This window comes from Marmota monax, unplaced genomic scaffold (assembly GCF_021218885.2).
Source record: "Marmota monax isolate L192 unplaced genomic scaffold, Marmota_monax_Labrador192_F-V1.1 WCK01_AAM20220418_F8-fsc00276, whole genome shotgun sequence".
NCBI classification, from domain to species: domain Eukaryota; kingdom Metazoa; phylum Chordata; class Mammalia; order Rodentia; family Sciuridae; genus Marmota; species Marmota monax.
In genome coordinates this window covers 2701357-2726750 of record NW_026695204.1, presented here as the reverse complement: position 1 = coordinate 2726750, position 25394 = coordinate 2701357, and the positions used below count along the sequence as shown (strand labels likewise).

Sequence of the window (25394 nt, the reverse complement as noted above, 5' to 3'; positions counted from 1 at the left end):
GATGTATGCTTTTTCCTTCCTTCTTTTATCGTTGATTTTCAGTTTCATTCCATTATGATCAGATAAGATGCATGGTAATATCTCTACTCCTTTATATTGTCTAAGAGTTGCCCTGTGACATAATATATGATCTATTTTTGAGAAGGATCCATGTGCTGCTGAGAAAAAAGTGTAACTGCTTGATGTTGGGTGGTATACTCTATATATGTCAATTAGGTCTAGGTTATTAATAGTGTTATTGAGTTCTATAGTTTCCTTATTCAACTTTTGTTTGGAAGATCTGTCCAGTGGCGAGAGAGGTGTGTTGAAGTCTCCCATGATTATGGTGTGGTGGTCTATTAGACTCTTGAACTTGAGAAGAGTTTGTTTGACGAACATAGCTGCACCATTGTTTGGGGCATAAATATTTATGATTGTTATGTCTTGTTGGTGTATGGTTCCCTTAAGCAGTATGTAGTGTCCCTCTTTATCTCTTTTGATTAACTTTGGCTTGAAATCTATTTTATTTGATATGAGTATGGACACGCCTGCTTGTTTCCGAAGTCCATATGAGTGATATGATTTTTCCCAACCTTTCACCTTCAGCCTATGTATGTCTTTTCCTATCAAATGCGTCTCCTGTAGGCAGCATATTGTTGGGTCTTGTTTTGTGATCCATTCTACTAGCCTGTGTCTCTTAATTGGTGAGTTTAAGCCATTAACATTTAGGGTTATTATTGAGATATGGGTTGTTCTTCCAGCCATATTTGTTTATTTCTGTTACTAAACATTGTTTGTTTTCCTCTTTGATTGTTTCCCCCCCCCCTTTACTGTCCTACCTCCCACTGTTGGTTTTCATTGTTATTTTCCATTTCCTCTTCCTGTAATACTTTGGCTAGGATGTTTTGAAGAGATGGTTTTCTAGCTGCGAATTCTTTAAACTTTTGTTTATCGTGGAAGGTTTTAATTTCATTCTCCATCCTGAAGCTTAATTTCGCTGGATACACAATTCTTGGTTGGAACCCATTATCTTTCAGTGTTTGAAATATGTTATTCCAGGATCTTCTAGCTTTCAGAGTCTGTGTTGAAAGATCAGCTGTTATCCTGATTGGCTTGCCCCTAAATGTAATCTGCTTCCTTTCTCTTGTAGCTTTTAAAATTCTCTCCTTATTCTGTATGTTGGGCATCTTCATTATAATGTGTCTAGGTGTGGATCTCTTATGATTTTGCACATTCGGCGTCCTGTAGGCTTCTAGGATTTGGGATTCTGTCTCATTCTTCAAGTCTGGGAAGTTTTCTTGTATTATTTCATTGAATAGACTGCTCATTCCTTTGGTTTGGAGCTCTGTACCTTCCTGTATCCCAATGACTCTTAAGTTTGGTCTCTTAATGTTATCCCATATTTCTTGGATGTTCTGCTCATGGTTTCTTAACAGTCTTGCTGAGCTGTCTATGTTCTTTTCCAGTTGAAATACTTTGTCTTCATTGTCTGATGTTCTATCTTCTAAGTGTTCTACTCTGTTGGTAGTATTCTCCATTGAGTTTTTAAGTTGGTTTATTGCTTCCTGCATTTCTAGGATTTCTGATTGCTTGTTTTTTATAACCTCTATCTCCCTGTATAGTTGATCCTTTGCTTCCTGGATTTGTTTGCGTAATTCGTTGTCGAAGTGATCTTTCATTGTCTGATTTTGCTGTTTAATGTCTTCCTTGATACTCCAGATCATCTGAAGCATGTATATCCTGAATTCTTTATCTGACATTCCATCTGCTGCAGCTGTTACCTCTTCTAAAGTTGCGTTGACCTGCATTGCTTGTGGTCCTTTCTTTCCTTGTCTTTTCATACTGCTTGCGTATCTTTCCTGCAGGTGCGGGCGGCGGCTCTGCTCTCTCCTTATTCCAATTGGGGTGTCGTGGCTACCACGCCGGCAGGTCACTGGGCCTGTTCTGGGAGCTGGTGGCGGCTCTGTTCTGCCCCTACTCCAATTGGGGTGACGTGTCTGTCGTACCAGCAGGCCACTGGGCCTGTCCTGCTGGTCGGTCGCAGATCTGCCCACCTTTCGGGCACGAGTGGAGGCTCTGCTTTGCCCCTACTCCAATTGGGGTGTCGTGACTACCCCGCCTGCAGGATGCTGGGTCTGTTCCTGGCAAGGGAGGCGACTCTGCTCTGTCACTACTCCAATTAGGGTGGTATTTGTACCCCGCCGGCAGGCTCCTGGGCCTGATCCGCAGGTCTGTTGTAGGTCTGCCTACCTTGAAGGCGCGGGCGGCGGATCTGCCCTGCCCCTCCTACCACGCCTGCGGACCCCTGGGCCTGATCTGCAGGTTGATCACTGGTCTGCTCACCCTGCGGGCACGGGTGGCGGTTCCGCTCCACCCCCACTCCAATTGGGGTCACGTGACCACCACACCGGCAGGGCCTGATCCGGGCGTGGGATAAGGATCTGCTCTGCCCCTACTCGAGTTGGGGTGACGTGTGTACCACACTGGCAGGCCACTGGGCCTGACCCGCCAGGCTGTCACAGGTCTGTTTACCTTGCAAGCGCGAAGGGCGGCTCTGCCCTGCCCCTCCTACCACGCCCATGTACTACTGGGTCGTGGGTCTGCCCACCTGGCGGGTTTGGGTGGCGGCTCCGCTCCGCCCCCTCTCCAATTGGGGTCACGCGGTCACCACGCTGGCGAGCCGCTGGGCCTGCTCCGGGGGCTGGCGGCGGCCCGGCTCCTTCCCTCTGGCTCGAGGACAAATTGAGGAGACTCGGGTGACTGAGCCTCACCCCCCTTACCAGGAGACCAACTGCTTATGTCACCGCTGGTATTGATGAAGATCTCTCCTCCACCGCTTTCTGCTGACATCAGATCTCTGCCATGTTGGTATCCTATGCGAATGGCAGCATTTCGTTCCCCTTGCCAGGCAACCCAAGCAATGGGTGAGTCCTGACCTGCCCTCAGCAGGACCCGGACCGAGACACAGTTTCCGCGGGCTCCCAGCCCCGGTCCAGGGAAGTTCCGGGAGCCGGAACTCGGCCGCTCCGTGCTCGGTGTAAGCTCCTATAAGTGTAGGCTCCAAGAAGCAGCCCCCGCGGGCTCAGTTCCGGGAGCCGGAATTCGGCCGCCTAGTGTTTGGTGTATGCTCTGATAGTAGCAGGGTCCAAGAAGCAGCCTCCGCGGGCTCCGCAGCCCTGAGCCAGGGCGGTTCCGGGACGGTTCCGGGAGCCGGAACTCGGCCGCTCTGTGCTCGGTGTAAGCTCCTACAAGTGTAAGCTCCAAGAAGCAGTCCCCGCGGGCTCAGTTCCGGGAGCCGGAACTCGGCCTCTTGGTGTTTCGTGTTTGCTCTGATATTAGCAGGGTCCAAGAAGCAGCCTCCGCAGGCTCCGCAGCCCGGAGCCAGGGCGGTTCCGGGACGGCTCCGGGAGCCGGGACTCGGCCGCCCCGCGCTCTGTGTTCACTCCGATAAGATCAGATTTTAAGAAGCCCCCAGGCGCTGAACCCTAGCAATCTGTCTGCAAGCCGCAGGCGAATTGCAGCCTGAAATTACCTGTTCTATGGCTGAATGAGCTGCGGTCAGTCAAAAACAGGTGTGGTGACGTCAGTTTACCAACATGGTGGCTGCTGGCCTCCTCTGTGGTCTGACCGGTGTGGAGAACCGAGATGGACCGCTTCCTTCCCCGTCTCGAACCCAGAATTCAGCCCTGAGTGCGGTGCTTGCGCGTCTGGCAGAAACTGCAGCGCTGTAACCCTGCGTCTCTATCCCAGCGCGCCTTGCAGACTCCAGCCGCGGGGCGATTCGCTGAATAAGCAGTTTTACCCTCCGTGCGACAAACCTCTCGCGTTTGAGTCCCCGTAGCCGATCCTCATGCGATGGAAATCCTTCCTCCAGGTTCCGGCGCACCCCACTATTGCTGGAAATTCCCAACAAGATATCCTTCAGCCGTCCTGACTTGTCACACTCCCACACAGTGAAGCAGCACACGGGGGTAATGCACTCCCCTCGCCGCCATCTTTAAAACACTCTTTTGTAGAAATGTCTCTGATATGCCATCTTTTCTAAATGTGTACATACACACATACATACACAGATACATATGTGTATAGCTAGAGACCAGCTCTTCCTGAGGAGAAGGTATAATGTTTGAGGAGGTATTAATGTTTGGAGCAGTACTAACACAAGTAAAAATAAAATTTATTTCATGTCTAAAGAACAGATGTGATATTTTAGTGTACTTCTGTGAAAATTTCAAGAAAGTCTGGGCCTTTCTTTTCATCATAAGTAAATTTATACTAGGTGTTAATCATAAACAGGATTCTGCCTTAATAGACAGTTATCCTCTGAGTGTGTATTTTCCATGCATTTAAATTTTGCTTCCTCATCATATTTATTCTGTTTATGATGAAGTTCTTAGGTTAATATTAGTAATGTAACTTAATAGTGCCTTTAACTAAAAATTTCTTTCATTACAGATTAATTGAAAGGGTTCTTTAACATAAAATTTATGAGTAATCTGTAAATATTGGGGCATGCACATTTTTATTCCTTACTATTATTTTCTCAATTTACATCATTCCTATCTCAACTTGTAATATGAATTCAAAATTGAGTTTTTTTACTTGGTCTTTTAATCTTACAAATATTATAAACAAGTGTGTCAAGCTTTTTATTATGAAATAGTCTCTAAGATCTATTTATGTGTCTTAGGATATTGGTGCTGGAAAAGGCAAATACTATGCTGTCAATTTTCCAATGAGAGATGGTATAGATGATGAATCATATGGGCAGATATTTAAGCCTGTAAGTATTAATTATTTTCAAAATTGAAATGGAATTTTAAGTATTATTAGAGATGTGTTAATATTTGTTTATTCTGTATATAGATTATCTCAAAAGTGATGGAGATGTATCAGCCAAGTGCTGTGGTATTACAGTGTGGTGCAGACTCATTGTCTGGTGATAGGCTTGGTTGCTTCAATCTAACAGTCAAAGGTAAGAAATTTAGATAAGTGTATTCCCCTCAAAAAATTTCTCCTTCCCAAGAATTTCACCATAGAAGTTCCCATTTTACTTTTCACCTGACATTTTAACACCAAAATGGGTGCTTCTTATCTGGGGTGTGTATATGACTTCAATTAACCTTGTTTCAATTAAGTGTTTTTTATTTTATCATTTATGCATGAATAGTTTCATAAGGCTTGCTGCCATTCCAACTGAAGCAGTTATTTCCAGTGTTTTTGATGATTATATTTTGGTTTCACCTTCTTCCAGATAACTTAATTAGATTTTTAATTTTAGCCTTTTATATTGATTTACCATTATGAAAAAAGAGGATTTAACTCTCTTCACTTCTTTGTTCCCATCATACATGAATTCTTCCCTTATCTCCCTTTTACATACTAGAATATTGGTTGTGATAATCAATAGTTACAGCAGCAACATCTTTTCGCCATATCTGATTTTTATTTCCTTCATAGCTCAGTTTTGCTAAGGTTTTTTTAGTTGTCTCTTTACTCATTATTAGGCAACCAATGTCTAAATATCTTCATATGTTCAGATGCGTCAAGTATTCTATCACTTTTACCTTCCTATTTGGACTGAGTATCCTATACAGATCCTGATTGCTTTGTCTTCTGGCTTCCTGAGAAAAGGTGTGTGGGAAAGGAGGAATGTTACACCAATTAAATTTTGATCAAATGTTGAAATCAACATGATTAAATCTAGGCCAGACCAAAATAACCATTATGGAATGAATGTCTAGTGTCCATTTAATAGACTCTTAAAATGTATGTGACTCAAATGATTTGTCATGCAGATCATATGAGATTTTGGAGTTTTCTCTCCCATGGGAATGTTTAAGGTAGCAAGTTGATATTCTGCTTTGAATTCTGTCATAAGTGGTGAAGAGTTCTCAAATAGAACTTTTCCAGAATGATTGCTGGCCTAAATTTTACTGAATCATCAAATATAGACATTAAAAACTACTTTACCTGATGTTATGCTTGCTACTGTACTTGGTAGGTCAACAATGGTTTAATAACAGCAATTTCATATTGTTGAATTTAAAGTGTTAATAACCATCTGTTGCCTCAAAATGGATATGTGCTTCCTAAAGTGAACGATATGTTTTTTTGGTACTGTGGACCAAATAACTTAGGGCCTTACACATGCCAGAGAAGCACTGACCTATGCCTTCAGACCCTTTAACATACATACTTTTAAAATTTGGATTGACTTTCAGAAAGTCTTTAAAATAATGCTTTGATAATAAAGCATAGCATGTTACTCTTAAAATAATAAATGTACATTGTATTTCAACTGATAGCATTTTCATTTGTATAAAGCTTATAAGAATATTTGCAATTGCAGGTTTTAAATATGATTGTAAATTTCTCTACTGCCAGAATCTATTTGGATTTCTCAGGTCTCCTAAAGTTGTTTCCTCTTGTTCATCTCCCTTCTGCCTTCATTTATACTCTTGGTGTTGTGTTCTCTCCCATTTATTTTCAAAAATTTTAGCCTTTTAAAAATCCCTTTGCAGTCATTTTTGTCTGGTTTTGGGATGAAGGAAAGTAAATGTTTTATTTATTTTCTCTTTAAAAATATCCAGATATCCAAATATCCAGATTATAAGAAGCCTTTGTTTTTGTTGTAGTAGCAATTAAGATTGGCTTGTGAATCATGTAATACATCTACTAAAGAATGCTTAATAAAAATAGTCGTTTTACAATTACCTGAAGAGAACAGCAACTAAACTTTATAAATAAATGTCTTTGGATGATGAGGTTGTAGGTAGTTAGTATTTTTCTTTGTACCTTATTTTCCCAAATATTCTTCAAAATGCATGGATTTCTTTTATAATTGAGGAACTCTTTTCCTTACTTTATGATTATGTGCCTAAAGAAGTTACTTTTAACTTGTAAATTATTGAACCATGCATGATATTTGTTCACAGGAAATATTTAGCTTTTATGTTAGGTTTATAATCTCATTATTTAAGAAAATTATGCAAATTTCCACTATCTAAATAAAACTTTGATTAAACTTTGTGTTATAACCTTCCAAATATTCTATACATATATGCAGGGGAAAGTGGAAACAAAAGTCAGTTCAAGCCTGGGGTGGTGGCACACACATGTCTGTAATCCCAGTGGCTTAGGAGGCTGAGGCAGGAGAGTCACAAGTGCAAAGTCAGCCTCAGCAAAGGCAAGGCACCAAGCAAACTCATTTGAGACCCTGTCTCTAAATGAAATACAAAATAGGGCTGGGGATGTGGCTTGGTGGCCGAGTGCCCCTGAGTTCAGTCCCTGGTACCCAAAACAAAAAGTCAATTTGGATTGTATATAATGTTTTATTATAGCCTGATTTCCCCCTCCCCCATATAACCACAAGTGAACATTTGTGTTTTAAAAATCTTATCTCCTCCCCCCACCCCCTATACTAGGGATGAAACCCAGGAGTATGCTACCTCTGAGTTATATACCCAGCCCTTTTTATTTTAAACAGGATCTGATTGAGTTGCCCAAGCTGGCCTTGAACTTGTAGTCCTCCTGCCTTAGCTTCCCAAGTCACTTGGCCGTACAGACATGTGCCAGACTGCCCAGTACATATTTGACTTTTCTATCACAGACATTTACTAAAGATACTCTCATTTATTATTATGTGTAAGGAAAGTGATTAGCAAGGAGTTTTAGACTAGAAATTTCTCAAATTTTTATTCTTTAAAGTATTTAAATTCAACTCACTTTGGTTAAGCAAAATTTTGTTTGCATTTACTACTGTTGTAAGGTTCATTTTTCAAACTGTTAGAGTAGGTGGATTTTGTTATTACCCAAATCTTTTTTGTCTTAGGTCATGCTAAATGTGTAGAAGTTGTAAAAACTTTTAACTTACCATTACTGATGCTTGGGGGAGGAGGATACACAATCCGCAACGTTGCCCGATGCTGGACATATGAGACCGCAGTTGCCCTTGATTGTGAGATTCCCAATGGTAAGTATTCACACTGCAGGATATGTATTGTATGGACTGTCAGTACAAATAGATGAATGAATGATTATATTCCAAAATTATATAAATTAGATAGCATTTACTTTACGTTCACTTTTGAACATTTTCTATGGAAATATTTCCTTACCTGTATCTATATTCTACGTATGATTTTTGTAAGGAAACTGAACTTTTAATTATGTAACTTTATTTCATTGTTTTTAATAGAGCTGCCATATAATGATTACTTTGAATATTTTGGACCCGACTTCAAACTGCATATTAGTCCTTCAAACATGACAAACCAGAATACTCCAGAATATATGGAAAAGATAAAGTAAGAAATCTTTGAATCATTTTGCTAACAATTTCATCTTGACAAAAGCTTTGGAAGAATAATTAGAGTGGATTTATTCTAATTTATACATTAGAAATTTCCTTTGTTATCTTGAAAAGGGTTTGAAACATCAGGATTACTGATTTAATTTCTTAATTTGATGGAAAGGTATGAGCTTCATAGATAAAAATATTTTCATCATTTTTTAATTGAAAAACATTTTAACATTGCAGGGGGCACTCTTAAGTTTCATTTACATTATTATCAGACACGTTTTCTCAAATCTTTATCTCCATATAGTGTTCAAGAGACATAGTAGTACACAGGTATTGGTTCCTCTTTACCAAAGACTAGCCATATGACATTAGATAGGTCCATTTGACTTTATGTTTATGTTGCCTCATCACGGAAATGGGGGATAAAACAGTATCTGACTGGTAAGTTGTGCAGATTAAATACATGCAAAGTATTGATGCTTAATGTTGGTATTATTTTAGTTAACTGGTTAAGCTAGATAAAACATGAGTATTTTTGCTTATATTTTTATTTGCATGCAAGAGGAACTTCAAAGGACTTGAATTTTGTCTAATAACAATGTGTGTAATTTAGACAGCGTTTATTTGAAAATTTGCGCATGTTACCTCATGCACCTGGTGTCCAGATGCAAGCTATTCCAGAAGATGCTGTTCATGAAGACAGTGGAGACGAAGATGGAGAAGATCCAGACAAGAGAATTTCTAGTAAGATAATGTTAAAGGTTTTTATGATACCAAAATAGCACTAAAGGGCTTGTTTCATGAACACATATTATTGACATTTTCTCCATTTTTAATCTTATATAGATTTAGCTCTTTAATATATCAAAGCCTGGTTTGGATGTCAGTAGTTTTTTTTTTTTTTTTTTAATAATACTATATGTATATAATTGCAAGGTTTCCTGTGGTTGGGGTTATATAGCTCACTGATAGAGAGTACTTGCTTAGCATATTCAGGACTATGGGTTAAAGCCCAGTCACCAAAGAAAAGTATAAGTTTCAAAAGTGAGCCACTTATTTAATTTGAGAATAATCGAAAACACCCCATTTGTTCAAAGTAGGATGAGTTAGATAACATGAAGTACCTTCTGTTTGATTTTATAGCTTCTCATTACATATAATAGGATGGATTGTTAGGTTTATAGCATAAGGGTGTGCCTAACGGTATACACAATCTAACATTTTTGTTATTATTAGAATATTTTATTTTTATCTATTTCTCAGCTCTGAAATAAGAGGGCTGCTTTTTAGGTAAAGACATTGTCCTATTTAAAAAACAGTTTCTCCAAAGTTTTGCCTTTAAAAAAAAAATGACATCCTGAAAAGTTTCTCATGTCTCTTTGAACTATATCTATATAGATCAAAGCTAACTTTTTAGTATTAAGCAAACCATTCAAAACTTAAAATTTTTAAGCATTTTTTATACTTCTAAATGTGGTGACTGTTTTGTGCATCTGTATGGGTATAATGATTGTGAATTTTTTTTGCCAGAATATATTAAAATCTTTTTTATATGTCAGTTCGAGCATCAGACAAGCGAATAGCTTGTGATGAAGAATTCTCAGATTCTGAGGATGAAGGGGAAGGAGGGCGTAGAAATGTGGCTGATCATAAGAAAGGAGCAAAGAAAGCTAGAATTGAAGAAGACAAGAAGGAAACAGAGGACAAAAAAGCAGGTCAGGTTTACTTTTTGGTAAATGTATGTTTTTAAGATTGAGCATTTTTATGAGAACATGAAATCACAACTACACAAGTATCAGATGGATGTGAAAGGTAGATAATGTTTTTTCCCCATTTAAACTGTGTTTAACTCTTAAATATCTTTTGATTAAAGCTTTTCAAATGTTGCTATTTACATTCGCTTTTATAATACAGGAGACCTTATTTCCTTCTCTTAATGACATAGGTTGAAAATAGTGAACATTGTACTATGATCTATATAAATTGAGTAAGAAGACAAAATGGTTGTAATTCCATTTGTGGTGTATAAACAGCTGAAATCCTGAGGTAATTTTTACCTACCTAATTTAATGGAAGTCAAACAAAAAGTTTCATTATCTTCAGACTAGTTTCGTCATTTTGAAAATGGTCATGTAATAGACTTTGTTCAAAAATTGAAGAAAACAAAAACTAAGGAAATATAGAAAAGGATTTGTGAACTGAACTGGGAAGAGATACTGCTTTCTGATGCTTTAACATATTTCAGAATGCTGTCAGGTAGTTGCATTTTGTAAACAAGAAGCTCTTACTATCTTTTACCTGCATTTCCAGAATATTTGTATTTTATTTAGAGACAGGGTCTCAACTGAGTCGCTTAGTACCTCAGCCTCCAGAGCCACTGGGATTACAGTTGTACACCACCACACCCAGCTAGTTGTTTTCTTTCATTGTTAGTATGTTATCTTTTTCCTTTTTTTTTAAGTGTTTGTTTGTTTATTTTATCATTTTTAAATCTTTTATCTTTTTTGTAACTTTTCTTCCAAATAAATGTACTAGGGTGCTTGTGTTTTTTATGGCTATTTTAACCAAAAATGAAAATAACATTAAATATCTTACTGGCCCAGTGGTGGATTAATCTGATAATATTCAGCTCCTTAGTACTTTTATTGCTGATTTTGATGCCTTTTTTAAAACCAGGTTGTTGGTTGATAGACTTCTCTTAGGGCTTTATAAATTGTTAAAAACCCTTCAACAAATAGAAAAAAGAAAGACTAACAGAAAATTTTTCAAACTTATGTATATTTAATGAGTTTAGGAAGAGTTGGGGAAGGTGGATAAAAGGAGGTTGGAATTGATCAGTGCATCTGTATGTGTGTATGCATAACACATTGAACCCGATTATGTGTGTTAAAAAAAAAGTAAAAGATAAAAAAAAAAGATTTATAGATCTAACCCTAGAATATAAGGTCATTCCTTTTCTTCTTCATCCCTTTTTATTACTTTTGAATTATAGTTTACATAGATAAAAGCAGAACGAATGTTATGAAAATCCATTTTGTCAACACATATATTTGTATTAAAAGTTATGGGATACCTGAGGATATTTTTCTATGTCCTTATGAGGTCATTTCATCACAACTTGGGTTTGTTTACATATTTAAAGAAAATTTTCAGCACATTTGGGATAATTTGTTTTCATAATCTGAAGTTTATAGGGTTACTACTGATACTATGTTAAAATTGTGAACTTCCAGTATTGATTTAATGAGGGTTAAAAACTAGAGGTCAGAGTAATGAGATTGACTCTGTTTCTATCTAACTTTTCCCCTGTTCTCACAGTATTCCTGCCATATTGGTCTTTAGTTTCTTCTTCCATCTTAACAGTTCCTTCTTGCCTCAAAGTCCTTGAAGTTTTTCTCTATTAAAGATACTTCTCCTTTCTTGTCCATGCAAAATCTTCATTCTTCAGGACACCTCTTAAATCTCATTTAGTAACCCTTTCTTACCTCCCATAATGCTGTATTCATGTCTGTATGCTGAACTTTTTCACAGTATCTACCCCACCTATAATACTGTGATCCCATAGAACAAAAAGTTCAAAAAGGGAAAGACCCAGTATTGCATTGACAGCTTAAACCTCCGTCATGTAGTGTATCAAACACAAAGCTTATTTAATTACTGAGTTCTTTAATATCAAGATTGCAAATGAGTTTTTTATATTTTAAAAGCATATTTTATGGCTGGGGTTGTGGCTCAGTGGCAGAGTGTTCACCTAGCACATGTGAGGCACTGGGTTCAAACCTCAGCACCACATAAAAATAAACAAAATAAAAGTATTGTGAACATGTACAACTAAAACAAAAATATATTTTTAAAGTATATTTTAAAACAAAATATATATTTTATATACTTCAATAGGTTTTAATCTTTTTCTCATCTTTGCTTTTAGATGTTAAGGAAGAAGATAAATCCAAGGACAATAGTGGTGAAAAAACAGATACCAAAGGGTAAATAATATTCCCTATCTAGTAGTTTTTATTATATCATAAAAATAAAAAACATTTGAGGGCATATGTATACTTACGAAGTACTGGACTAGAATATAAGAACATTATCAAATTGAGTGAAATAATCTAAATTTATTCTTGTACATAAATTTCTAAAGTCAGTGTTTGTGTGTAATTTATCTGAAGTAAATGATTTTTACATGCTGTAAACCTTAATATATGCACTAGTGGTTTTCTTGGTTCTCAAATTTTTGCACAGTTGTGTGTGTGTGTGTATGTATGTATGTGTGAAATAGATGAACTTAAACATTGAGCTCAAATAACAATTTATAAGTAAAAGCATAATCAAGGATTTTTGTCAGAAAGCATGTGTTATTGGTAACATAATTTTGTGCTATAAATGAAGAATAACTTTGAATAGATTGTACAGACTAAGGCATTAATTACTCTTTAGGCTTAATCAGCTGATGTGTTTGTTGACATGAACCTACAGGATCTGATCAGTATATTTCATGTTACCTCTTTCAACAGAGCCAAATCGGAACAACTCAGCAACCCTTGAATTTGAGAGTCCCCCCAATTTTAGGAAACCATTTAAAAAGTGAGAAAATACTGGGACAAAAAAAAATGTTTTCTCTGAAGACTTCTGGCTTCATTTTATACTACTTTGGCATGGACTGTATTTATTTTCAAAATGGCTTTTTGTTTTGTTTTTGTTTTTCTTGGCAAGTTTTATTGTGAGTTTTTCTAATTATGAAGCAAAATTTCTTTTCTCCACCATGCTTTATGTGATAGTATTTAAAATTGATGTGAGTTATTATGTCAAAAACTGATCTATTAAAGAAGTAATTGGCCTTTCTGAGCTGATTTTTTCCATCTTTTGTAATTATCTTTATTAAAAAATTGTACTTGGATTGCCTTTTGTCTGTTTATTAAAAATGAAAGTTTGTTTTAGTGGTGAAAGATGATTGCAGCTTTCAGGATAGCTATTTACTGCCTGGAACAGTGGTGCGACTATAAGTCCCAGTTTCTTGGGAGGCTGAAGCAGGAGGATGGCAACTTCAAAGCCAGCTTGGAAACATAGCAAGCCCCTATCTCAAAATAAAAAATAAAAGGATTAGAGATGTAGCACAGTGGTAAAGCACCCCTGGATTCAGTCCCAGTAGGGAAAAAAAAAAGATAGGTATTTAATATAAGTTTTTCTAGCTATAATAGAAATGCTAATGCTACCACTTTGTTCTTTATAGCTTAGTATCAGTGAAGATTGACATCTTGTTAGAATTTGTCTTTGAAATTCATAATACAAGCTGTATAATTAAGATATAGGAATTATCTTTGAGCTATTTCAGAGTCCCAAAAATTGGAAATAGAAATTATGAATTGAAATGAAAGACTATCTGTAATCAAAAAAGGAAACAGTAAACTTAATGTTGAGCTATATATAGTGAGTTTTAATTTATTGTGTTGTGGGTCATCTCCCTTTACTGTTTACCAAGTAGATAAACCAGAACCACTATTTCAACAAAACCTGTTTATCATTGTTGTTTAAGGTTTTGTTTTGTGTGTACTGCATTTATATGACATCAAGATTTTATTCTAACACTCAAGTTTCCAAATCAAGGAAATAAATGATTTCTCATTAGTAACTATAGTATACTCACTTTAAGATTTGGGGAATTGCTGCAACTGACCATAAAGGAAAAATACCTACAGTTTACATGACAGTGCTAGGAAGCAGACAAACGGGGTCATTTCTACTACCAAGATGTTCACAGAATAAAAACATTTTTAGAAACTTGCCAAAACTTGTAGAATCTTTTTGCCAGGTGTAGGTAACCTTTGAGATAAAAATTACAGATGCTAGAAGATAGTACAGTCAGAAATGCTTTTCTGCCAGCCATTAACTATTTCAGACATTCATAAAAGCACCTAGACTTATAATGAAACAACTGTTTTAATTTGGCCATGTTTGCAGAATTTGAAAACATCTTTAATATACAGAGACTGAGCCCTGTCTTTGCTTTATCATTTATGATTTCTTTCCCACTCTTCAGAAGTGGCCATTATTTTGAAGTTAATGAATATTGTTATCCATGTTTTTACCCCTTCACTACATATTTGTTAGGAATCTATAGACCTTATGACATTAATGACAAAGGAAAGTAGGAGCATGATATAGAACTATTGTCTCAAGAAAAGTTTCCCAAAAAATTTCAGCCAGGTTATTTAATAAAACATTAATACACGGACACCATAACAAATAATAAATATCATTTTTGAAAAAGAGACTCTATTACAATAGCAATGATTAAATGTCTACAAGTATATAAAGAAACTGTTTCAACATAAAATGCATAGTAGGAAGTCAAGATAAATACTCTAAAACATTTTTAGAAATTAATACAGTGTGAAAAGATTTAGTAAAGAGATTATTCCGTGAGTGGTGTGGGGATAATGTAGCCAAATAGGAAAAAAAAAATGACCAAAGGGGGGGGATGGTAGATGGCAAAATTGCATCTCATTTCAATTCAAAAAGCTAAAGATTATTATATAGAGAAAAAAATTTTAATGTTTGAAAGATGAAAGTTGGGAAAGAAATATAATTTCTAATATGAAAAGATCTTTAACTTTGTTTAGGAAATGCAAACTAAGAACTATGGGGATACTTTTTTTCTTGCACTTAGCTTTTAAAACCTTGTTTACAAGTTTTTTAAAAATGGCAAGAGTTTGAGAGAACTTATATGAAGAAGGTGTGTGAATTCATAGAATCTCAAGCTTAATTTGACATTCTTTATTTCAAATAATCTGATTCATAATTCCACTTCAAGAAATTTAGCATATAATGTGCAAAAAAAAAAAAGGCTTTCATTATTCATTGTGCAGCTTTAAGGTGAAAATAACCTAAATGTTTCATAGGGGACCAGTTAATGCTTATAAGATAATGAAAAGATTGTCACGATACATATTAAGTTAAAAAGAAAGGGGTGGGACATGTGATAGTAACTTCTGTGTAAAAAATACACAAAATTACTTGATTATACAAATACTGTCTAGGAAAAATAATGAAACTGAGTAGCATTGGCTGCTTTCATAGGAAGTTGAGTGCTAAGCCATTTGGATAACATACCTTTACAGTAATTTTTAATTAAAAAATGTAACCAAATGATTGCTGGTCAAAAAACTAGAGATGTATATTCTTACAGTTTCTTTTAGATGATCTCTCCAATTATCTCACAAAATTAGGGCAATTCTTGCAATTCAGAGTTGCTAGACAATGACTCTTAGTTTTGTTTCTTCCCAGGTGAAAGACTTGCATAGGCTTACCAAGGATGAAACAGGGATCCTCTGGAAGAATCATGGAGCTGGAGTAAAGTAGCTATCAACTATCACAGTTTTAAACATTGCATTTTAAAATCAAGACTCCAACTCAACTCATTTTCAGTTAATGAAGGTGTTGCTAGTTTGTTCTTAATGTTTCTTATTTTTCCAGGGCATCAGCAAAGACACTATTCAGTAGTTATATATAATAATTAATCTTTGCATTTCTACCAAAGCTGCATTCTGTTAGTAGGTGCTTTTTCAAATTCTTTTTGTCAAAGTCATTAATTTGATCTTCCAGTTTCTATGGCTTCAGTACAGAAATTTCAAAATTTCTCTGATAGCTGGTATTCATAGCATCCCTCATTCATGTCGTGATATAAATGAGAACAGGGTTTTTGAGCTTAAAATGAGAATTTTGATTTGTGTACTATCACAAGTAGTAACTTTCAATATCTTAAAATCCTTTTTCTTCATCATCTTCAAATTACTCAGTTTCTGTGCCTCAGTCACTTCGTAATTTAAGTGAGGAAGAGATCGTAGTCCCTACATCAGGTTTGTTGTAAGTACTGAGTTTCTGCATACTAATGCTTAGTAAGTGTTAGCTACTGATGTTACAAGGTAAAGGTGGATAGACGGGGCCAAAATAGTGCAGGAAGGGACATCCCAATCTTAAAATATTTCATTTTGTTATTGATTATTCATGAGTTAATAGCATTATATGGAAACAGTGCTCAGGAAGGCTACATGTTAAAAGCCGTTCAGCAGTTGTTGCATTTTCTAACCACACCACAAGATGGCAGATTCTCCATTTTTTAATTTTTTTCCATTGTTATTTGACATCTTCTCCTGTAATTGTCCATTTAACAGAGTAACATGTATTAATAGGTTCTCTTGAGTGCAATATTGGATTAGAATCTATTTGAATTAAACTACAATGTACTGATTTAGGTTTTTCTATAAGGAGGAAAATTTTAACATCAATTCTTGCACTTTAGACCAAATAATAGAATGTATCTGATAGTAACTGGTTACTCTAGTGGCTTTTCTAGTCAAAAGTAGAATGCGACTAAATATTAGAGCCAGAGCCAGAATAATGTGTGTGTGTGTGTGTGTGTGTGTGTGTGTTATTTTACTTTAATTTTTTGGTTAGAAGTGGAAGTGGAATCAGTTAATAGGAACAATGAGCAAGAAGAATTGAGATTTCTTTCTAAAAAATGTAATAATAGTGAAGGTAACATTGGGATCATTGAATTATTGTTCTACAACTTCTGTTACTGAACTTAGTACCTATTCATTTTAATCTTTGAACACTATAGAGTTGTGATTTGGGTTACTAGGTTACTAGTAATTCCTTTTTGATAAATAATGAGAAGAAACTCTTTGATTAGATTTTGTTATTTGCTCTTATTTGATAATTTAAGAATGTTTTACTCTAAACATTGACAAAATTCACATAAAGAATTTCTAAAATAAAATGAATAGATGTCTGAATAGCTAAAAATTTTCAACTACACCTATGCAGTCAGTGGAACAAAACAATAAATCGAAACTTTCCTCTTTTAGGGTTGTGAATTTGTTACTTTACTGACAATTAAGAAATGTTCAGCTTCTCTCTTACATCATCTAACAGATCATCTTCTTTGTTTCTTCAGAAATCAACATTTCAAGGTTCACTTCCAGTCATGTAGCACATACGAATAGAAATAGAAAACTTTTCAATAAAAAGGTAAGTACAGATAGGTAGTAAGGTGAAAGAGCATATCAAAACTGCTTCTAGCTGACAAACACCAACCAAAGGTCATCATATTTATGGAAAACAATAAACTAATGATTTGAGAGACAAGGAATTCTCCTTTAGCCCTTTCTTCTTTGTTTCTTTCTTAGGTTAGCAGAGTTTGATACTGTATCTCTTTTGACTAGATTCTAGGTGAGGTTACCCTTCAAGCTCCAGTGGTAAATAACAGCCCTCCAAATGTGGGGATGGGAACCTACACTTCACCAGAACTTCTCTAAGACTAGATTTCTAATTTCTCTAGAATCTAGGTATGTCCTTTTTACTCATCATCTGAATAAGAAAATTTGGGCAAGCAGATGCAAGGTATCTGCTCTAAATTTTTTTTACCTAAAATGGCCATACAGTATTTTCCAGGAAGAAAAAAAAAAAAAAATCCTTTACAATCCAAAGTCCAAACTAACTGACATCAGCTTCATTAACCAAATGTAAAGATAAAATTTTTGGTGATTTTAAAGAAGAAAATAATTATTTTCAAGCATAGTATAGTGTTCACATGTAATAGTTTTCAGTATAGTTTCTGTGCTATTCCCTTGTGATGCCGAATACCCTTTTGAAATCTATTTTGTTTGAACAATATATCTTTAAATGATAAAGTATTCCAAATTTAATTACTCTTCTACCATCCTTCTTCAAAATTAGGCAGAAAAACAAGTCTTTTCTTTCTGGCTGTTTGTCACTGTGGAGGGCAATATATCTGATTTCCCATATATGCACTCGTAAGCCCTAATAGTTACATGATGATAACATCTTAAACTTGTTTGTGCTTCTGACCTGACCTCGAAACACCATCATTACTTGTAGCCATAACATGTAGAGAACTGTCCATTGAAAAGTAGAAAATGGGTGTCACACCAGCCTTTGCTTTATATACCTTTACGTTGAGGGAGTCAGTTCTGTCCTTCAGTTTGCCTGGGAAGCTGCTTAGGTGTCTTGGTCCATTCTGTGTTGCTATAATGATACCATAGATTGGGAATATACATTTGGCTCATGGTCCAGGGGTTTGGGAGGTCCAATATCAAGGTGCCAACATCTAGTGAGGGCTTTAGTGCTTCATCATCCCTAACAGAAGGGCAAGTGAGCACATAAGAGAGGGCCATACTAACTTTTATAAAAAGCTCACACATGATAACTAACTTATTCTCACAATAACAACAATTGGGTCAAGCTCTTATGGCCCAGTCTCCTCTTACTTCATCTCAGCCTCCCAATATTGTTGCACTGGGGATTGTTTTCAAACTATGAACCTGGAAGATATGTTCAAATCATAGCTTTAGGTGACCACTGATGAGTAACACTGTTTCCTACCACACCTCTTTTACTTGTGTCAGACATCACAAGTTTATCAGCCCTTTCTAGCCTTAAAGTCCTTATCAATCCAGATAGTCACTACAGTTAATCAAAGTTAGCATCAGATATTAAATGCTTTTGCCTTTCCTGTGCTGCAAGAACACTAAAGTCTAATCAAAAGTATGCCTTCGTATCTTTATGCATAATAAATATGTAATAATATTTCTTGGTTGTTAAATATGGTATACTTTTTAGATTTTTTTTTTTTTTTTTTTTTTTGTACCAGAGATTGAACGATTGAACTCAACCACTGAACCACATCCCCAGCCCTATTTTATATTTTATTAGAGACAGGGTCTCACTGAGTTGCTCCGCTCCTTGCTAAATTGCTGAGGCTGGCTTTGAACTCAAGATCCTCCTTCTTCCACCTCCTGAGCCACTGGTATTATAGACATGCACCACTGTATCCAGCCTAGAAATTCTTTTTCAATGTCAGCTTTTTTCTGATATCTAAACTGGGCCCATAGAATATTTAATTTTAAATTATTTCATTATGTTGCACTTTGCTATTGAAAAAATACCATGAAAATCAGGGATGAGAGTTTCCCTGCATTGGAATCTAGTCAGGAGACAGAAACCACATTGCTCTTTGAACATGAACAGTTTAATAAAATTATTAGTCATAACAGAATTGTACTTGCTTTAGAACACTTGTTGAATGCAGTCAGATGACATTAGAGTAAACTGTTCTATGTTTATAAGGCTATGTATAGGTTATAACTGGGCTCCATCACTTCCTATCCTGTGACCTTGAACATGTTTCCTAAGCTTTAGTTACCTCACCTATAAGTGATGGGAATAGTATAAACTTCAGATAGACAAAAATACATGAAGGAATTTGTTTTTAATCCAGAAGCAGAATTGAAATGGAGACCACTGCAGAAAAGGAAAATTATCATTTTGAAAAGTTAATAGACAAATTGCAACAGAAAGCAGTCATTTCCCATGCCAGAACTCCAGAAAGGAATGGGATATGGGAAGTAGCTCTGAAAGCTACAGTGCAGATTGGAACTGAAAATGGCAACATTTTCAGCTCCAATCTTGATGACTTTAAGAAGAGCAGATTCACCCTACCTTACCCGAAGAAGCTTGCTTGATAGGCACCCTTTATGCCCCAATAAAAAAGGTTTGCTTTCTCTTTGACACACTGAGAAAATGAAACTTAATGCTGGTTTTTGAGACCCCTTTGAGTCGCAGTGTGGATCTCATTGTTTTCTTCATTTGGGGAATTTGTTGAGCTTCTTAGATTTGTTGGTTCATTTATTACAACAAATTCAAGACAGCCTTTCAAAGGGCCAAAAGAATTAAGAAACTCTTAGATATAAATAAAATATTATTATTGAAATAAAGATTATAGAGAATACAAAGAATTATAAATCAGCAATTTGAGAACATAGGTAAAATGGAATAATTCCTAGTAACAAATTACCAAAACTGATTCAAAAAGAAATTGAAAATTCCAATAGACCTGTAAATAAAGAGACTTAATAATCAAACCCAGGTGTGTTGATGTGTGCCTTTAATCCCAGCTACTTGGGAGGCTGGGGCAGAAAGATTCTAAATTCAAGGCCAATCTGGGCAACTTAGTGAGACCCTGTCTCAAAAAAGGACTGGGAATGTAGCTCAGTAGTAGAATGTCCCTCAGTTCAGTCCTCAATACTGCTAAATACATAAATACATACTAGTAATCAAAAACTTCAGGATCAAATGGCTTCACTGATAATTTCTACCTTTGCTTTATTAGTAGTGTGTATTATATTGATTTGTTTTGTTTATTATTAGTTATTGTTAGGGTTTTTAATTTTTTAATTCTTATACTTGACAATAGAGTGTATTTTTATATACATTACATGGAGTAAAACTTCCCATTTTTGTGGTTTTACATGATGTGGAGTTACACTGGTCATGTATTCATGTGTGAACATGGGAAAGTTGTGTCCAATTCCTTCTAATGTCTAGTATTCCCATCACCCCTCTTCCCTTTATTTCCCTTTGTCTAATCCAATGAACTTCTATTCTTCCCTCCCTTTCCTCCTTATTGTATGTTAGCATCCACATGTCAGAACATTCGGCCTTTCTTCTTTGAGGACTGGCTTATTTCAGTTAGCATTATACTTTCCAGTTCCATCCTGGTACCGGCAAATGCCATAATTTTATTTTTATTTATGGCTGAGTAATTCCATTGTATATATACCACATTTTCTTTATCCACTCATCTGTTGAAGGGCACCTAGGTTGGTTCCATAGCTTTGCTATTGTGAATTGAGCTGCTATAAACATTGATGTGGCTGTGTCAATATAGTATGCTGATTTTAAGTCCTTTGGGGATATGCTAAGGAGTAGGATAACTGAATCAAATGGCTCCATTCCAAGTTTTCTGAGCAGTGTCCATACTGCTTTCCAGAATGATTGCATCAATGTGTAGCACCACCATCAAAGTATGAGTGTACCTTTTTTCCCACATCCTCATCAACATTTATTGTTATTTGTTTTCTGTATTATTGCCATTCTGACAGGAGTGAGATGAAATCTCAGTTTATTACGTCCTGGAGATTAATGCTCCATCTGAGGTCAGGTGGAAAAAATTTTCTCCCATTCTATAGGCTGTCTGTTCACATTATTGATTGTTTCCTTTGCTGTGAAGAAGATTTTAGTTTGATTCCATCCCATTTATTGAGTTTTGATTTTACTACTTGGGCTCTTTTTGAAGAATTTGGTTCCTAAGCTGACATGATGGCAAGTTGGGCCTACTTTTTCTTACATTAGGTGCAGGTTCTCTGGTCTAATACCTAGGTCCTTGATCCACTTTGAGATGGATTTTATTCAAGGTGAGAGATAGGAGTTTAATTTCATTTTGCTTCATATGGAGTTCCAGTTTTCCCAGCACCATTTGTTGAAGCGGCTATGGTTTCTCCAATGTATGTTTATGATGCCTTTGTCTATTATGAGATAACTGTATTTATGTGGATTTGTCTCTGTGACTTCTATTCTATACCATTGGTCTTCATGTCTATTTTGGTACCAATACCATTGCCATTTTTATTACTGTAACCTGTACTATAATTTAAGATCTGGTATTATGATGCCTCCTGCTTCACTTTTCTTTCTGTGGATTGCTTTGACTATTCTGAGTCTCTTATTTTTCCAAATGAATTACATGACTGCTTTTTCTGTTTCTGTGAAGAATGCCATTGAGAGATTGATCAGAATTGCATTAAATCTGTATAGTGCTTTTGGTAGTATGGCCATTTTGACAATATTAATTCTGCCTATCCAAGAGCAAGGGAGATGTTTCCATCTTTTGAGGCCTTCATTTTCTTTCTTTAATGTTCTAAAGTGTTCATTGTAGACGTGTTTCACCTCTTTTGTTAGATTGATTCCTGAATATTTTGTTTTGAGGCTGTTGTGAATGGGACAGTTTAACTAATTTCTCTTTCAGTTGATCCATCACTGATGTATAGGAATGCAATTAATTTATGGGTATAAATTTTATATACTGGTACTTTACTGAATTCTGTTATGAGTTCTAGAAGTTTTCTGGTGGGTTTTTTTTGGGGGGAGGGGCATATTCTAAATATAGAATCATGGTGTCAGGAGGTAGGAATAGTCTGAGTTCTTTTCCTAATTGTAGCCCTTTAATTTCTTTCTTCTAATTTCTCTGGCTAGAGTTTCCAGGACTGTGTTGAATAGAAGTGGTGAAAGAGGGCATTCTTGTCTTTCCAGTTCTTGGAGGGAGTGTTTTCAATTTTTCTCCATTTAGAATGATGTTGGCCTTGGGTTTTGCTGAGAGCAATAGCCCAGTCAGAATGATGCATGGCATTTTTGCCAGAACGGAGTGGTTGAGAGGTGACGGTGATGGATGTGATGCCAGCAAGCCATTGAGATGATAATAGTTATGTTAAGCTGTGTGTTCAATTGTAATATTAGACCCCTGCTGTCTGCCTCGGCCTGCTACTTTGGAGTTCTCCGGGGATTCCCCGGAGAGTTCCCATTGGTTGGGGAAGTGCCAGAGGAGAGATTTCCGGTTGGTGGTTCCTGGAGTAGCCTGTAGATGGCGTTTGGGAGAATTCCCGGGAGCATGTGTGGAGTGTGCTGGTGGAGTTCAGAAATAAAGTTTGTTCCTTCTTCAGTGGCTCGTGATTTGTGCCCAGCCAGACTGCGGCAGGGCTTAACATATATAGCTTTTACAATGTTGAGGTATATTTCTACTATCCTAGTTTTTCTAGTGTTTTGAACATGAATGGATACTGCATTTTGTCAAATGTTTTTTCTGCATCTATTGAAATAATCGTGATTCTTGTCTTTAAAGTCTATTGTTTTGATGAATTTTGTTTATTGATTTCCATATATTGATTTCCGTATAAGTAAAATGACAGTCTAATATCTCTTATAAATACAGATACAAAAATAAATAAATATAGATTAAAAACAAAACTCTCAGCAAAGTACTGTCAAATGAAACCATCAGCAAAGGTTGATAAACTATGGCAATTCAGGAAAGGCTTAACATAGTAAAACCAATAAAATATACAATACTAATGAAACAAAAGGTAAAAAAAATCATGGCTGTCTCAACTAACAGAAAATACACTAATTCGGAGAGCAGTGTCCCGGCTCCAGTGCTCGGAGCCACTAAGTATCTTTTATGTTTTTAAGAGAATGAATGTCATCTGCTTCCATCCTGGGCTGCTTCACCATACCCTTAACAGGTGATGTGTTGTCTGTCCCAACCAGCGCAGCAGATGAACAGTTAACCATATAGGCAGTGAGCTGGATTGAGAAAATTAATTGGAAATTATAGAAATAAGGCAAAGACTCAATTATTACTGGAAGTGGGGGCATGGTGGGCAAGCCAGCTGCAGCAGAGTCTGGCTTAACAAAGAACGAGACCTGCGTTTTATTTTTATAGTAGGAACATCAAAATGTTTTAGTGTGAAAAACTTCTTGAGGTGAACAGGATGAAGTTTGAGGAAAACAACATGGTTGGAACTTAGCAGGTTACTCCCATTTCTTCTACCTCTGGGCAGCTGGGATTTGAGGTGCAAGGTTTTTGAACTAGTGAATTCCATGACAAGCAGGGAATCTCCCCTATCAACAGGAGTCATGCTACAAATGGGCCTTCCTCTGGCACTTTTGCACTGCAATGTTCCCAGAAGCAGCATTTTACTGCCCAGGGTTTGCATAGTTCAAAGCAATGATTTATATACTGCTAACAACATTGGGTGGCATATTCTACTACACAAGCATTCATGGCCCAATGGAAATTCCTTCAGAAATGAAACCCTTCTCTATCTAAATATTCTGTAGCCAAAGTAGGCAAGGTGATTGTCACTGGCTACTTATTGCTGTTGAGCACATGAATCACAAAATGATGACTTTTCCTTGGGATAGCAATAATCTCTAGAAGATGGAGAACAATGCCACCCAGTAATAGGAGTCAGTGTGAAAGTGTCCAGCAGAAATCTTGGACAGAGACATGAATAAAGCAATTTCTTACTGCACTTCTGAAAAACATAGTCCAGAAGAATGAACTGTAAGGCATTGGTTAGATGACGATAATGGGAATCACCAAACCTGCATCCCTATTATTAGACCATCAGCTGAGAACAGAACCTTCCTTGGCCCTCTGTGTTCATATCACATGTCCTTGTGAATTAGGACTCTAGTAACTCTTGGAGCTTCAGCAAGAGGTGCCACTGGATCTGCAGGGAGGGACACTGAAGCAAGTGTCAGAAGCTCTTTCTTGGCCCAGTGCCTGAGCCACCCCATAGTGAGTATCTTCTCCTGCCTTGGCCTGCATTGTCACACAGCTGTTTCCTGAGCTCTTGTCCATCTTCACATCTCTTGTAGCTGAGCGGGTGGAGAAGTCTCAATAATTATTGATCCAGGGCCTTGTGCATATTCTGGTTACCTCTATGGAGCCACCTTAATATAGAGGAGAAAGAAAATCTGACTAGAGTTACCAAAGACTTCTCAGAGAAGATTGGGTCTGGTGCCATGGGTAAGATTTATGAGGGCCTAGTCCCTCTAATATTACACTTTCTCAGTTGGTAGTCTGAAGAGTGAAAGTGTTTCCTCTTAGTGAAAAACAAGAAAACAAGAGACAAACAGATGCATTACTCTTTTGGAAAACCAGTATTTATATTGCAGTTGTTACAGTAATCTTACTTCATTAGAGTGACCATTATGACTTTTTAAATGAAGAAAAGAACTGTCATGGCAGAAAGAATAGGGAATCGCCTCAGATGTTTGGACTCAGTTACTCAGGATGTGGAGAGGTCACAGTAATCGTAGGTCTAGGTCCAGGTCTTTGTGAAAGTTATGGTGACCTCTGTAGAACAACCTTACTAAAGCAAAGCAGAAAGCCTCACTGGCATCATGGAGACACTCTTCAGTGAGTAAATGAGCAGATCTTATGGGAGTGGTCGTACTGAAGTGGGGAGTGGGGAGTGGGGACCTCCAAGGAGGATAGACATCGTTCTGAGATAATGAATTGGACCCTCCATGATGTGTTTTCTTGTAAGAAAAAAGAGCTTTGAGTCAAAGTAACCAAGTGCCCCAGGAGGCAATATTCACATATTTACTATTTAAAATATGGGGAAAATATGTACCCCATATCCCAGGATACCTCCCATTCATTTATTGATTCATATATACATGG

The 25394-nt window shown here is 36.6% G+C and overlaps 1 protein-coding gene across 1 annotated transcript; it reads left to right on the top strand.

Moving 5' to 3' along the window:
* The first annotated feature begins 4605 nt into the window (after nucleotides 1-4605).
* LOC124083340 (histone deacetylase 2) lies at nucleotides 4606-13184 on the top strand. Its single transcript, XM_046429948.2, has 8 exons — nucleotides 4606-4762; nucleotides 4846-4954; nucleotides 7814-7954; nucleotides 8180-8288; nucleotides 8898-9028; nucleotides 9844-9999; nucleotides 12213-12270; nucleotides 12802-13184. The coding sequence occupies exons 1-8, from the start codon at nucleotides 4715-4717 to the stop codon at nucleotides 12830-12832; spliced, it is 783 nt and encodes a 260-aa protein (XP_046285904.1). The 5' UTR covers nucleotides 4606-4714; the 3' UTR covers nucleotides 12833-13184.
* Nucleotides 13185-25394: the final 12210 nt, after the last annotated feature.

Bases quoted from the DNA above. Each gene is read 5' to 3' on its own strand.
- LOC124083340 (XM_046429948.2), top strand. From the start codon at position 4,715: ATGAGAGATGGTATAGATGATGAATCATATGGGCAGATATTTAAGCCT. The intron at 7,955-8,179 runs GTAAGTATTCAC...TGTTTTTAATAG, and splicing joins TGATTGTGAGATTCCCAATG to AGCTGCCATATAATGATTAC. The intron at 9,029-9,843 runs GTAAGATAATGT...TTTATATGTCAG, and splicing joins TCCAGACAAGAGAATTTCTA to TTCGAGCATCAGACAAGCGA.